The 16,676-nt window shown below is 39.2% G+C and overlaps 1 protein-coding gene across 1 annotated transcript; it reads left to right on the top strand.

Annotated features, from left to right (window-relative positions):
* Nucleotides 1-7,078: 7,078 nt before the first annotated feature.
* Nucleotides 7,079-16,562, top strand: zgc:194312 (uncharacterized protein LOC794943 homolog). The gene is made up of 2 exons (XM_061709556.1): nt 7,079-8,121; nt 15,575-16,562. Exons 1-2 carry the CDS (start codon nt 7,163-7,165, stop codon nt 15,717-15,719), a joined length of 1,104 nt encoding a protein of 367 aa, XP_061565540.1. The 5' UTR covers nt 7,079-7,162; the 3' UTR covers nt 15,720-16,562.
* Nucleotides 16,563-16,676: the final 114 nt, after the last annotated feature.

Here is a 16,676-nt window from a genome sequence, read left to right as displayed (position 1 = left end):
ACCGTTTCATCCAAAACATCCACAAACTATGACTGGGGCAATACACAAGGTGGAGTTAAATATTTCACTGCAGGTATCATCAACCATTTAGCACCCTTGGGCGAATATCTCAAAATGTGATTCAGTGTAATTCTGGCTTCTGCATTCAATTAGTGACTTACTTTTTTTTTTTTTAAGATTTTTAAAGGAAGTTACAAAAGTCCTTCCATCATTGACTGTGTCGGGTTATTTCAAAGGAAGTCAACTTGTTTCATTTTGACCATTTATATTTTGCATAAATTTAAAATAAAAAGATACAATTAGTCACGAGTACACGCTTGAGAGCACAAAGAGACATCTGCAGGTGTGGGTTTATGAACTAAAGTAACAGTAATGGCTCAGGGGCGACACCGGGTGGCCATTATGAGAATTACACAATGAATACATGATGGATGATGGATGGATGGATGGAGGGGTGGGTGGATGGATGGATGGGTGGATGGATGGAGTAAAAGACTTGAAAAACATCTTCAGGTTAGGAATGGGTGATATTTTACCGTTCACCATAAACCGTCAAAAAAATTCCCCACGGTAAGAATTTGTCATCTTGTAGTAAAAATGATAAATTCCTGTTGATGACGTTTTTGTGTAAAGATGATTTATGGTTCTGCTTTAAATCCACGCACAATGTACGGGAAGGAAGGAAGGAAGGAAGGAAGGAAGGAAGGAAGGAAGGAAGGAAGGAAGGAAGGAAGGAAGGAAGGAAGGAAGGAAGGAAGGAAGGAAGGAAGGAAGGAAGGAAGGAAGGAAGGAAGGAAGGAAGGAAGGAAGGAAGGAAGGAAGGAAGGAAGGAAGGAAGGAAGGAAGGAAGGATATGAGCCTGAAAGAAAGAAAGAAAGAAAGAAAGAAAGAAAGAAAGAAAGAAAGAAAGAAAGAAAGAAAGAAAGAAAGAAAGAAAGAAAGAAAGAAAGAAAGAAAGAAAGAAAGAAGGATAAATTCCCGTTGATACGTGTTTGTGTAACAAACATGGAGGATCTGAGTCATTCCAGTTTTGCAGTACAGGTGTAACTCATTTAATTGGTTTTTATTAATTCAATTTAATTGGTGTAGTTTAGTAGTATTTAGTATCTTTTAGAGCAGTGATTTGGGGGCTCCAAAGACTGAATGTGGTGATAGATTTATAGTTACAAAGGTGGAGTTTAATTGTTTTGTTTTTTTTTATCGTAATTTTTATCATTATCGGGATAAATGGCAGAAATTATCGTGATACATTTTTTAGTCCACACCGCCCATCCCTAATTCAGGACTCCTCCACCGCTGTCGCAGACGTGCTCATGGGTGACCTCTCACAAGGGTCTCAGACCTTTCTACTCATGCATGTTTTATTCAAGGCCATGTAACTAATTTATGTATCTACATTTTCTGTATTAATCTCCACCATTATCTTCTCAATTGTGTTCCTTTGCTATGTCCCTGGCAACTTTAAAAAAGCTTTTTTCCCCTTGAATTGAAATGAAAGAGAAATATTCAAATTCAAAATCAAATTCAAAAAACTTCATTTGTCCCCCGGGACAAATAATGGGCGCAATTCAAAAGGCACACAGAGCAGTAAACAAACAACAATGCAGCTATACAAAAGATTTTACCAAAAAAATGTCAAGATGCAAATGTAAACAGACATATGCAGCAGTGAACAGACATAAAAAGAACTATAGATCAGTAAAAAGGAAATAAATATAAATAAGACTAAATGTAAAAAATTGTAAATGTAAAATTATGTAAAAAAAAAAAGCTGAATACTGAAGAATAAAGTGGCGGTAGTGCTATGATGGATAAGATGTGAGAACTGATTTCAAACTGGATAAAGTGGATTAGTGCATTAAGACTAATATAAGCACAACAGAATGAACAGCATCATGGGGTTAAGATGCAGGCATAAGAGAAAAAAACAAAAAGGGGGTTTCACAAGTTCACATTTGGGAAAATCTGGGGTGGGGGGTTGTTTTTGATTGTTGGGGGGACCTGCATGATCCGACCTGCTTGTAGATAACTTAACCCACTTCTTTTTATTCAAGGTCCAGTGGCTCCAGAAAAATAAAATCAGTTTTACAAATTATAGAAACAGTACAAGACAGGGCAAGTTTGTTTGTATAGCACATTTCAGCAACAAGGCCATTCAAGGTGCTTACAATGTTAAAGCCACTTCGGTGTGCAATACCACCTCTGACCACATGGGGGCAGTATATTTCATGAGATTTCACAAGTGAACATCTAGTGCAGGGGTCGGCAACCCAAAATGTTGAAAGAGCCATATTGGACCAAAAACACAAAAAACAGATATGTCTGGAGCCGCAAAAAATCTTGTATAAAAGTCTTGTATAAGCCTTAGAATCAAGGCAACACATGCTGCATGTTTCTATATTAGTTAGAACTGGGGGAATATTTTTTTTTCATTATGCACTTCGAGAAAAAAGTCGAAATGTCGAGAAAAAATTAAGGATAAATAGAGGATAAATATATATATGTGTGTATATATATATATATATATATATATTTATATATATATATATATATATATATATATATATATATATATATATATACATGGATAAATATAGCTGACTATTGTCTGCATAGGAACAGAAATATTACAGAATGAAAGTATATCAATAGGCACAGAAACCTGCAGAAGTCATGAGTAATGATGTTGGTGAACAAATTGGACTCTATCATATGAACATGACTTAAATCAACCTAACGTAGTTCCTTTAGTCCCGTCAGCATGTTCTAACCTTTGTAATACAAAGTGATTATGTGGAAGATTTGAACATGTTGCAAAGAAGGTGCAACAGATTTGGGAACATCCTGAAAGCAACGTCACGGGCAGCAACTGTTGGTTTGATATTATACCGGTAGGTTGCTCCACCAGCAGGTGACAGCATCACGCTGTCACTCAATGTCCATTTGTGGCTAAAAACAAAACTGTTGTAAGCAGAATAAATCAAATGAAGTGTTAAAGTGAAGTTTAAATGTACATCAACTCAAATGTTAGTAAATATGAGACATCACACGTAGGAATGCTTGGTTATGAAGGAATGAAAATCATATTAATGATCACTTTGGTTAACACTGAAATCATAATTCTTTAAAACAATTATCCGTGGACTTTTGAAGCGTGTTCAATTTAACAAAAATGCTGAAATTTCCAGAGTAAAATTTTGGACTTCATGAAAAATGTCAGACCAACAGAACAAAGGCTGGTAGTGTCGCTCAAATTAATCCTTTGTTTCTTGTGGGAAGAATCACCTGCATAACTTTGATATTATTAGATCAAACCAAACCGGTTCCAGGACCAGAAAAACCAGTTCCAAGACAGCACCAACTCTTTACTGGGATAGAGGAGAGAAGAGTTGTGCAGAGCAGCAGAGGAGGTTGGACTCAACCACTCCAAGGACAGACAGGTTATGAGTAAATTATAAGACCATCCACAGGAGAATTCAGCCAAAGCATCATCCAACAATGTGATGTAATTCTTTATCACAGAAATCTCAGAGTAACTTGTAAGAGATTAAACCTTTAATGCCGGATATACTTGAACATGAATTTCTGACACCTTTGTACCAACCCCATAAAAGTTAAAGACATGACTCACATTGGTCACATTTAGCAATCATGAGTCCACTATCTCGGCTGAACAACAATAGTCTAGACAGCAAAGCTACAAGTGCAACACCACTGCTCTGAACATTTCAAATTGAACTGTTTGGTTTAAATATGAACGGTGTTAGATTACATTGGTGTTGGTAGTATAAAGGTTTGGGGCTGTCTTGCTCCATGCGGGCCAGAACAGTTTGCGTCACTGGTGAAACAAGACACTTTGGTGAAGAATATGAGGAGAACTGTGACTGACGTGAATCTCATGCAGAAGTGCGTCATTGTTCATCAAAAATAAAAAAGTACCAGGATTAAGACTTGAGAGATGAGCCAGATTTCAGTAGATTTAATTAAGCAGCTGCATGCAAGTGGGTCAGAACGTACATCAACCGTCTCGGTGAAGGAATGACACAGAACAAAGGACGCATGATGATTTTAAACACCACAAATGATGACTAATCCTTATGATTCTGATAAACGGGTCATTGTAACACCAGAGCCAATCTTCTAGATATGAGTCAAAATATGAGTTTGCACACCCTGTACCCAGGCCAAGGCTAAAACCTCCATCGGTAGATTTACTTATTTAAATGGCCTGGGCAAAATGTTTCTAGTATGAAATAATCTAGGTTTCACACCTTCAAAGATTCTGCACATTGGTCCTTTTGACGAGTATTACAATCTCTGCGTAGAGAATACCACCACTAGCTGAAGCATTTCAGTTTAACACTTCATAATGAGGCAATTTGTGCATTGATTGGGTGTTGAAGTATAAATGAAATGTCTGTGACATGTTCCTTACATGTCTGGTCAGTCTGGTTTTAGGGGCTGGGCTCAGTCAGCTGACTCACGCTGTGTCCAAAGGTTCCCAATACACAGATGGCACTAAATAGTGTGGTTTCCATTTTTTAGTGCTGTCTGAATCATAAACTTTATAAAACAATGGAGGAAGCATTAGGTCACGAGACCCACTGGTTTCTGAAGACCGGTTTTGAAGCCTGTTTCTCTTCGTACAAGGTTCCGCCATGTTACTTCGGAAGCCGACGGAAACATGGCAGCCATACAGTTAACTTTGGTCCCAGGTCCTTCAGCCGAACCCCGCAACAATGTCTGCAGAGCTGCTGGCAGATCTTTATAGCGGGATATATGGTTTAACATGTTGACCCGATGGTGAAATCAGAAATGACAGTCACGTTTACCCGAGGCTAGGTTAGAATAAATGATAGTTGCTTTGCTAAGTGCGGTAGCATAACGATTACAGATGAGGAAGTGATTAAGACTAGCCACCGGTTTAGCCAACTGTACATTTAATGCTTTATATAAACTCTCCTTGGGTGTTACAAAAAAATTCACCCCACTCAGAGTTATCAATCAAACAACTGAGACCAAACAGGTTTTTTGAACCAGGCTGCAAATATGTTTGCTTGTGCTCTAAAGTTGGACATTTTAACATGGGGTTAGCGGAGATTCACTCTTTTGCTGCCGCCCTCTAGTGGCCTGTTGGAGAACTGCAACGTATCTTAGTTCTGCATGAGCTTCAATGCAGAAGTAAGATGGTTGGCACTTGGTCTGAATGTGTAATGAGAATACTTACAACCCTTGTGGTGCATTCACTGTGTCCCACAATGCATCATGACTGCTGATGGACTACATTGTCCAGCAGTAACCTTTTACCTTTTATCTGTGCCACAGGAATGACACGACAAGAAATACCGGCATAAATTAACCTAGTAGTGTCCAAGAGCAGTGTTGCCAACTTAGCAACTTTGTTTCCGTACTGGCAAGTTTTCAAACCTCTCTAGTGAATTTTATTCATTTTATTACATTTTTTCAAAAAGGGACTGGGGACAAATCTAACAACTTTTTCAGGCCTTTTTGGAAACATTTGGCAACTCAAGTGTCAATGTATAGTTTTTTATTAATTTCTCAGCTAGAAGCTGGTGGATCCGTATAGGCCCGTCCCCCAAAGCCCTCTCGAGCCAAGTGCGCTGTGTCAAGCAAATGAAATGCGCATGCGCGAGGTATGTACTACCACTGAGCTGTCACATCATGTCCACACTGCGTCACACGTAAAGGCGCATGAGTATCCAAGAGGTCACCATAAACTAAACTTATGAATGCTGTAGACCAGCAAACCTACAGCCACTGGCTGATCCTATGGTGTTGAGCAATAACTCATTTTTGAATCTATATGCATAAATATAGGTTAGTCTCATAGAGACAGAAGATCTCATTTTTAAGAGAGACCTGTTTTGCGCAATAAAAAGATCAATAAATAATAATAAGAATAATAATAATAATAATAATAATAATAATAATAATAATAATAACAAAAAAATGTATACAAGATATGCAAAGTTGCTAAGAGTTGCAAATATAATCAGTTTGGTTATAAATACGAGCAGATATTCGTTAGGAAGAGGATATTATTAATATAATTAATTACTTTTTTCCTTTATATCCCCCTTTTTAAAAAGAACTGTAGGACTCCAGAAGTTTGAGTCAGTTCTTGTTATAACCTGAACCTGAGACCTGAGAACCTGAAAACCTGAGGTAAAAGTGCCATGTAGAAGGGAAAAAAAAGCTTTATTGCCAAACTTGAAGTGCAGCTAGAGTTGTCACCTTTCAGAAATAGAAATAAGGGACACCCCGATTTCAGCAGTGAAGGCGCCAAAAAAGGGACATCCCCAAAACATCTAAAATGCATAGAAATGTATTTATTTTATATGAAAAAACAAACTTGCATGACTGTACAGACAGCCATACAACTGAAATAGCATCCTATGCTATGTATGTCCACATCAGCCAAGATGTAGAATATAGCCTACAGGTGAAGAATATGGTGTAAAAGTTAATTTATTTCAATAATTCATCTTAAAAGGTGAAACTAATACATGTATATTACATAGTCTCATTACAGGCAAAGCAATATATGTTAATCCTTTATTTGTTATCATTTTGATGATTAAATTGTTTATTGATTTCATAATATATTCTAATTTTTTGAGATTTTTTATTTGGGGTTTTCATAAACTGTGAGTCATAATCACCAAAATTATAACAAATAAAGGCTTGAAATATCTCACTTTGCATGTAGTGGGAAATAATATTTGTTTCACCTTAATTTACTACGAATTAAGTTTTGCAATATATTCAAATTTTCCGACCTCCACCTGTATATTATTACATAAATAAATAAGAGCATAATATGTGTCTGTATTGGTTCAATATACGGGACGCAACTTTTAATTCCCAATTACGGAACAATTCCGTATTTCAAGGGACGGGTGGCACTAAGTGCAGCATCATTTTTATTCGGTGCTGTCGTGACAAGTGTGCGTGTAAGAGAGAGGGGGAGTGGAGAAAGAGAGGAAGAGAGAGAGAGAGAGAGAGGAAGAGAGACAGAGAGAGTCGAGGATGATTGAGTCAGTCTTGGGTGAGACAGCAGACGGAGAGGATCATGCTGCTGCCAGACTTTCTCCTCCATGATCACCACCATCACCAAAGTGAGCCCAGCTGAGTAAAAACGATGCCCTCCTCCAACAGCACCAGCACCAGCTCCTCCAACAGCACCGGGGACTGGAGCGGGGACTACACCCGCGTGCGCTTCTGCGTGTCCACCGTGTCCTTCTCGGTGCTGTTCCTCTTCAACCTGCTCATCAACTGGACCATCGTGCGGGAGGAGCGCCTGCGCTCCCACGCCCGCTTCGCGCTGCTGTTCCACCTGCTGGTGTCCGCCCTGCTCTACCTGGGCACCAGCAGCGTCTTCTACTACCAGATCCAGCTGGTGGACGCGCCGCGCGGCCGCGGGGCGTGCCTGGCCATGATCACGGTGCTGATCAGCAGCGCAGCCAACATCCTGCTCACCCTGACGGCCATGGCCCTGGACCGGCTGTGCGCCGTCTGCTACCCGCTGCGCTACGCGTCCTGGTGCGCCGGCCGGCGCTGGCCCTGGCTGCTGGGGGCCGGCACATGGATGCTGGCCCTGCTCATCCCGCTCAGCCTGCTGCTGCAGCCGGACCCCGGGTACCAGGGGACGTGCGGCCGGGAGCAGCTGAGGAAAGGGGAGCTCTGCAAGGTGGTGTTCATCAGCCTGTGCGCCATAATCATCCTGTACAGTTATGTGAGGATCCTGGTGGAGGGGAGGCGGCTGGGAGTGCTGAACCGGCGCAACCGTGCCGGCTGCAGGACCATCGCCCTGCACGGCACCCAGCTGGCCGTGTACATCCTGCCCAACTTTGTTAACTTTGTGCTGACTATCTTGTATAAGAAGGGGTTGATTGAGCGGCGCACTAAGGAGCTGTCCGCCGTCGTCATCTTCGCGTTCTTCAGCTCGGCGCAGTGCATCGCCCCGGTGATCTACGGCCTGCGTAAAGAGGAGCTGCTGGAGCAGCTCCATCACAGGTTCCCCTGCTGTTCCCGGTACCTGAAGGCCGCCCTGGGGTGGACCGTGCAGGCCAACTGGCCGCACACGCAGCCCAGAGCGAGGTATGTAAAACTGAAGCTGCTGGAACATCATGTCAGCATATGCGTCATGCGTAAAGGCTGATTTATGGTTCCGCGTCAAATCGACGCAGAGCGTACGCCGTAGGGTACGGCGTACACGGCGTACGCTCTGCGTTGGTGTAACGCGGAACCATAAATCAGCCTTAAAGGCGCATGAGTATCCAATAAGTCCCATAAACTAAACGCAGTGAAATCAGTGGCGTCAATTCAGTGGAAGCTAAGGTATGGCAAGGTTATGAGTCACAGAACTTAACTAGAGTATCAATCAACACGTCCAGCCAATATTCATCACAGAAGTTTATGTAGCTGATCTGTGTGATCAAGAAAATTGGAACTTTTTCAAATGCAGTCTCGCTCACTGCAAAAACTCAAAATCTTACCAGGAATATTTGTCTTATTTCTAATGTCAAATTTTTAGTCAAAAAATCTCATTACACTTAAAACAAGAGTAATCACCAGAAAAATAACTTGTTATTTGACCATTTTCACCTGTTTCAAGTAAATTTTCACTTGAAATAAGTAGAAAAATCTGCCAGTGGGACAAGATGTATCTTCTCATTACAAGCAAAACAATCTAAAACAGGTGAAAATGGTTGTTTTTGAGTCTTGTCTTATGAGATCTAATGAGATTTTTTTAGACAAAAAATTAGACATTTTAACTAGAAATAAGACAAATATTCTTGTTAAGATTTTGAGTTTTTGCAGTGTATAATAACTAGTGAAATCGATCATGTTGTTCTGATTTGCATTTGTAATTATTCTATATGTATTAAGTAATAGAATAATCAATACAAATAGACAGAGTAATTCCATAAATGTATTTAAAAAAACAAACATTTACATTTAACCCTTGAAGCCAAGGTGTGGCGGCTGCCGTACCTTCATACCCAATTGACGCCCCTGAGTGAAATTATGAATGCTGTAGGCCGGCAAACCTACATTTCCTGCTTTTTTAGAGGTCTGTGATGATAGATTCATGGGTGCAGATCCCGGGGGGGACGGGGGGGACATGCCCCCCCCAATTTCTGAAAAACATGAATTGTCCCGACTCCCCCCCAATAAAAATACCCTAAATTATTCAAAATTGAACAAATGTATTTTCAGACTTAAAGGTTGAATATGTAGAATATTTATTAAAAATATATTTCTAAAAAAATAATACATCCACGGTGCGTTTTGAGGTTACAGAATGAAAGCAATGGGTCCTTTTTTTTAGAACTGTTTACCACCATAACTGTGTTAAAACATGGTCAGTTAGTTTAAACAACTTGTTTAGGGCTCCATATTTCATCCATATATCAATTGATTGTGCATAAAGTAGTCCCATAGGATAAAAGGAAGATGGTGAGAAGAATTTGAGATGAGTACATGCCCAAAACCTACCAAAACCCCTACATGCCCAAAACCCTTAAAATGATCATTTACAAATATAACAGTTAAGTAAGCAGTGACACACACTGTTGGCTGTTTAGGACAAATAAACAAGAAAGGTAAGCACAATAAATGATTCCCTGTGCAGTATTTTTTGGCGAGCCTTTACCAATTTATGGCATGGTATGAGTTGCATATTGGCAAAAAATTAAAAATTAAAATCACGTTGGTGTCCCCCCCAATCCTGACATGGGATCTGCACCCCTGGATAGATTAATAAATGATTACCGCACTGGCTGGAGCCTACCCTTAAATCAAATCAAATTACCTATAAAATAAAAGTACCAAAGTAACATTATTATACTCCTATACTCCTATTATACTCATTGTCAATATATAATACCAATTTTATTACTTTCCATGTTACAAAACTGCTTGTTTCCCCTCCGTTTTCCTCAAAATTCAGACATTCAAACACAAAAACAGAGATTACTATAACCTGAGAAATTCAGTGACTTCCGTGACAGTTCTGTACATTACAGTTATTATTCTGAGAACTGCTCTACATATTGAAACACTGGTCTGGGGGTGTATAGGGCTGGAGGCTTGAACCTACAAATAGATCTGTAAAAGGTGCATTGGTGAGGTGGGAGGAAAACTGAAAAATAGAAAAGATGTTCTCATGTTTATTTGAAAGTGGATCTGTAAATGTAACCTCTTCATCCCCACGGTCGGAGTCATCAGGCTGGTTCATTTTAAATCATTTTATAAAGTCCGATCCATCAATAACCAATTCTCATTTGTGGGTCTGTTTGATATCCACGACAAAAATATCAGGTGTGTTTTCCTCTGATGTGTTTGCAACTTTTCTTTTTTCGTGCAAACCTTCAGTGAAGTGTCGTCTCCAGAGAAGTTTAACGGCTGTGAGAACAGATGTAGATACTACTGGACAGAGCCCTGGCACCTACGGGACATTTACATTTGATTCTTCATAAATCAAAGTAACAAGTGTGAATGTATTAGTACACTTCATGCAAACTCAGTTAAAGTAAAGTATGAACAAAATTTGTCATTTTTTTTATTTTTAGTCTGGGTAATATTGGTAAATTATAGTCATTTTTTCCTTACAACTACTGGAAAAATACTATTACCATTACACTGCTGCCAAACACTGTTTATGGAAGCAGTAAGTGGCTACTTAATATTACCCACATTATTTCTTCTTCTTTCTTCTTATGTCTCCTTTTTCACTAAATGAATAAGAGCAACTTGAGAAAGAAAGTTATTTCTTTTGTTCATCAGCTGTTGTATATTCATTATACTAAGATCCACTATGATCAATTGATTTTCGGCTTTATTTTCACACAAGAGAACAGGGTTAAAAGAGGGGGTAGTAACTTCTGCATACGACGGCGGTTTAACTGAAAAAAAGGTAATCAGAAAACCTAAAGGAAAAAAAAAAAGAAAAAAGAAAACCTAAAGGAGACTGATGCAACAGGGCACTAGTCCAGTGTCATTCTTGAAAATAGATTAGAAAATAACTTCTTTAATAATATTTTTTCAACTCTTGCAATGAGATTTCAAAGGCTTTCTTGGTGAGAAGAACTAATAACACGTCTAATAAAAAAAAACATTACATTTTGGCGTCTTCAATCCTATCAGCCTCCATTTCTTGCACACATGCAGATGTTGGGGCTGATGAACTGAACCTCCCTCAATAGAGAGATCAGAAGGCTTGAGAGAGACGACGTCTGGCTCCTTAAAAGGACCGATGAACGAGATGGAGTAATTAAAATAAACTACTGTATGCAGAGGAGTGAAAGTGAACTTAAGAAGCTGCTGGAGCTGCGTGCCTGAACTATTTCTCAGGATTATCGTTGGTTGTTAATGATGAAATCCTTAAAGTTGCTAAGATTCTTTAGAAACATTTTGTTCTTAAATAGTTTGTATATTTGCATCTGCGAACATTTACAGAACTCCTCTTTGTCTTTACTTTTGTAAGTCAGCCTCTATTGTACAATATATGTAAATATACACTACAAAATGTACACACTTTTGACTGCAGCATTTATACAGAAAAACTTGAATTGTTAGACTGCAAAATTAGTAAAAACCCATGAGTTAGGTTATCAAGAGGTTTTTATAAAGTCCTGACAACACCAGGACTCCTTGCAGAATGATGTAATCTGTAATCTATCTGCTAATGATGTGCTTAAAAATAGATATAAACTATTAACTCTGCAGTCAGACAGCAGAGGAAACTGCAGTTAATGATTAGATCATTAAGTAATCATTTCTACAAAGATGAATCCAAGTTTCTAATCACTAATATTTGTTTGTCATGATTCAAATCCAATCATTATGGTTAATTATTAAAAAAAATACATTTAAATTACAATCCATTACAGTCGTTACCCATACATTTTTTTACTGAAATATGATATGAACGACATTTTTGAATGTTTTTATTCAACCCTGTTTCTAATAAAAAGATGGGAAGCTATGCACATGAAACAGTACAAGGGAATAAAACTCTTAAATCACATTTTTACAAAGACCACAGGTGAGATCTTGAGACCGAGAAAACTTTTGCAATATGCAAAAACATTAATGATCGTATCTATGCTATGATCTGCTGTGAAAAAAGAAAAAAAATCTGCATCTTGGCACATGAGCATTATTTTTTCACGAGCCTCCCACATAGTCATTTTTGCAGAGCAGTCATGCAGCACTGCAAGTTACACATGTCATCATGACTTTTGAAACTAAACCATTTATCCAGATCCTCTGAAGATTTCCTCCATCCATCATGCCCGTTTCCCTCCTACCCATGACCACATGGGTCTGTTAGCGCCAGTATTCGAGTTGTATAAAGAAATCAGGGGGGATGGTGGATTTTATCATATGGGGACAGATAATTTGTGCTGATTACAAATAATATAATATATTAGAAATAATAGCAGTGACCAAAACACCTGCAGAAATACTGCAGGAATGACATAGCAGCAGTTAAATGCAGCCTTCTGTAAGCTTTAAATATCCACTGGGCTTACATCAAATACATCAAAACACAACAATAAAAAACACTTTTCTGAACTTATCAATATGACTCTGTCCTTCACAGGATAAGTAACATGGATCACTGCAAAAACTCACAATCTTAACAAGAATATTTGTCTTATTTCTAGTTAAAATGTCTCATTTTAGTAAAAAAAATCTCATTACACTTAAAACAAGAATCATCACTGGAAAAAACAACAATTTTCACCTGTTTCAAGTAGATTTTCACTTAAAATAAGTAGAAAAATCTGCCAGTGGAACAAGATTATTTTGCTTGTAATGAGAAGATAAATCTTGTCCCACTGGCAGATTTTCCTACTTATTTCAAGTGAAAATTTACTTGAAACAGGTGAAAATTGTCAAATAAGTTATATTTCTGGTGTTATTTTTCTGGTGATGACTCTAAATGTTGAAATAGCAGTAAAACCACATTCATTGATGAAATGACATAAGGAATGGAAAGGAGGGATGGCAGTTTTACAGGGGGGATGATTTGGACCGTTTTTATTTCAGGGGGGGATGTCATCCCCCCTCATCCCCCCTCAACTCCAGTACTGGTTAGTGCCTATCGCAACCGCCCATGAAGAAATGTCCACACAGTCACAGGGGGATCAATCGAACTCCACAGGCAGGATTTGAGCTGGACCTTCAAACTGTGAGATTAAACTGCTAACCCCCCGCCGCACTACCACCTAAATGTCCATGATATTATGTAATCCCCAACCTATTTGCAATTTTACTATCAGAAACATGAATAATGAATCATTCTTTCCCTTTTCTTCCCTTTATGTGACCAATTATATTCCTCATCTATTATTTATCATCCTAGAACGGTTCATTTAAAGCTCCCACATATTAACGATGTTTCCAATTGTCATAATAATCATATATAAATATCAAAAACACCAGCATAAACCCCTAAAGATGTCCAGTATACAAATGAGTGATTCTAAAATATATTCATGTGCAAAAATTAGTACCACCTTGTTTAACATGATGCAAATCATCTGATGGTAGTGGGTCTTTGTTATACAGAAGGCGAAACCTCAGAAAATAACCTGTAGGTTTTCACATTATGCTATTTCTTTTAGGCAAAAATTCAGCTAAAAATAAATATTAATGTGTGCAGTCTTAAGAATGACCACAATCCAATAAGTTGCAGAAGATTTGTTTCCCGTTGGGACTTTGATGCGCTCTGATGAGGACAACTCAATCTCTGCAAGGTCTCGTAGATGCCAAGTTAAACAAATCATCACACTCCCACCACCGTGCCTGACAGTGAGTGTGTGTACTAGGAATGGGTGATATTTTACCGTTCACGATAAACCGTCAAAAAAATTCCCCACTGTAAGAATTTGTCATCTCGTGGTAAAAACGATAAATTCCCGTTGATGACGTTTTTGTGTAAAGTCTGATTTATGGTTCTGTGTTAAATCCACACACAACGTACGTGAAGGAAGGAAGGAAGGAAGGAAGGAAGGAAGGAAGGAAGGAAGGAAGGAAGGAAGGAAGGAAGGAAGGAAGGAAGGAAGGAAGGAAGGAAGGAAGGAAGGAAGGAAGGAAGGAAGGAAGGAAGGAAGGAAGGAAGGATGGATGGAAGGGAGGAAGGAAAGAAGGAAGGAAGGAAGGAAGGAAGGAAGGAAAGAAGATGGCGGAAGGAAGGAAGGGAGGGAGGAAGGAAGGAAGGAAGGAAGGAAGGAAGGAAGGAAGGAAGGAAGGAAGGAAGGAAGGAAGGAAGGAAGGAAGGAAGGAAGGAAGGAAGGAAGGAAGGAAGGAAGGAAGGAAGGAAGGAAGATGGAGGAAGGAAAGAAGGAAGGAAGGAAGGAAGATGGAGGAAGGAAGGAAGGAAGGAAGGAAGGAAGGAAGGAAGGAAGGAAGGAAGGAAGGAAGGAAGGAAGGAAGGAAGGAAGGAAGGAAGGAAGGAAGGAAGGAAGATGAAGGAAGGAAAGAAGGAAGGAAGGAAGGAAGATGGAGGAAGGAAGGAAGGAAGGAAGGAAGGAAGGAAGGAAGGAAGGAAGGAAGGAAGGAAGGAAGGAAGGAAGGAAGGAAGGAAGGAAGGAAGATGGAGGGAGGAAGGAAGGAAGGAAGGTGGAGGAAGAAAGGAAGGAAGGAAGGGAGGGAGGGAGGGAGGGAGGGAGGAAGGAAGGAAGGAAGGAAGGAAGGAAGGAAGGAAGGAAGGAAGGAAGGAAGGAAGGAAGGAAGGAAGGAAGGAAGGAAGGAAGGAAGGAAGACATTTTTATTGTTATCGGGATAAATGCCAGAAATTATCATGTTAATTTTTTAGTCCATACCGCCCATCCCTAGTGAGGAGTGTTGCTGAAAAGCTGTTTGTTGTAAAAGACAAAAATTGTTGTTTGTTTATCAGAATTTACATAATTAGTTGTGTAATATTAAGTAACTTTTCCCTGTCTAAGTTGATGAAATACAACATAAAATGAGCAAAACAAAGACAACAATATTCTTCCTATTTGTTGTGCTGTTTTCCTGCTACTCCCATGCGTGTACATCAGTACCTTAAAATGTTTACACAGATCGCCCAACTTTATTTTTTTCCGTTTATGGTTGCGTGAGAGCGGATATTTATGGAAAAACATTTCCAGTGGAAAAGTCCACATTTAAATAAACACCATGAGGTCACATGAAAACTCTGAATAACGGTTCCCATGGCAACCGATTCCACCAACTCCATCATGCCCAACATCAATCATTAAATCACACAGACTAATAAAGGATTGTAGTTATTACTGATGTTCTCCTTCGGGAGTGTCTACTATTGTTCAGATCAAAGTTGATAAACCTCAACTATTTATGACAAGATTAATCATTAATGATGCAGCTAAATCTAAAAGCAAGAACATGACTAGACGTAGAAATACATGAAACACCTGCTATCTTCAGCTGCCCACTCATGACTGCAGAGTGTTCAGAGACCACATCAAACACCAAGGGGACAGACGAGCTCTTCTCTTTTTTACCCTTTGGTTTTTTATTTTTCCTCTCTCAGGGAGCGAACACTGACGGCGCAGACGATCATCTCCGCCGAGATCTCACAAATCCCAGAAGAGCAGGAGGAGGAAACTGGGCCGCTGTCAGTCGCCAGTTTCTCACATGACTCGTCCTCATACCAGGACGTTATGGATAAAGCCTGATGGGAAAAAGCTGGTCCTATGAGTCTCTCATCATCTGTGACTGGAACACTTGGATGTGCAGCAGGTGATTTCATCTCAGGAAGGAACTCAGAAAAACACCTTTTTTCTAACTGGAAACTACAAGATTTCAGGCAGGAGGTGCTGCTCCGTGGGACATCCACAAGTTATATTTTTGACCTCTTCATTTGGTGACTAACAGATGCAGAAATTTCCATGTCCAGTAATTGATGCCAGATGTGATCATGTGATCATTGGGGACAGAGGATACGCACGGATGTTGTTTCTGTGTCATTCATGCAGTGAATATTAAGAACTAGTTGCTGCACACAAACTTACACGAAGACGTTTCTCAGGGAAGTGGCAGCAGAGCTGGTTGGCATGGCAACCGCAGCGACAGGAGCATCTTGCAAGTCAGCTCACGCGTGATTGTAAATAAGATAGGGAAGCTCTGCAGTTATTTAACATAAATATGTTTATATTTCTCAGGAAAATGTATGTGGTGAAGTGGTTGAATGGTGGATCTGATCCGTGTTAAGCTAATTTATTTTAAACAAATCAGATGAGCCGCGCTACTTTTCTCAGCCACTCATCAGTTTTTAGGTTTGGATCGTTTTGTCTTCATATTTGTCTTCTGTCAGATTACAGTAAAGAAAAAGTCCAAACTGCACGATTCTGTGCCTCCTGTATTTTGCTCATTCGAAAGTTTTTCAAATTTGCACGTTTAATCAAACTATTTTTCAATTGGTCTGATGCATTTAAACTGTATTTAAGAAACCAAAACAACAAATAAGCACTTATACTACTAATAATAATGATATTAGGACAATCCTTTTATTTCCTAACCTGTGAAAAAATCATGAAATAAAACTTTTTTCAGAGATTAAACTTTCAGCTTTTATTGTAAATAATTGACTTGTTTATGAAAACCTTTTTCCATAACTACTTGTAAGTATACGC

The sequence above is a fragment of the Cololabis saira genome, chromosome 20, assembly GCF_033807715.1.
Source record: "Cololabis saira isolate AMF1-May2022 chromosome 20, fColSai1.1, whole genome shotgun sequence".
Taxonomy (NCBI): domain Eukaryota; kingdom Metazoa; phylum Chordata; class Actinopteri; order Beloniformes; family Belonidae; genus Cololabis; species Cololabis saira.
This window is presented reverse-complemented; position numbering and strand designations above follow the sequence as displayed.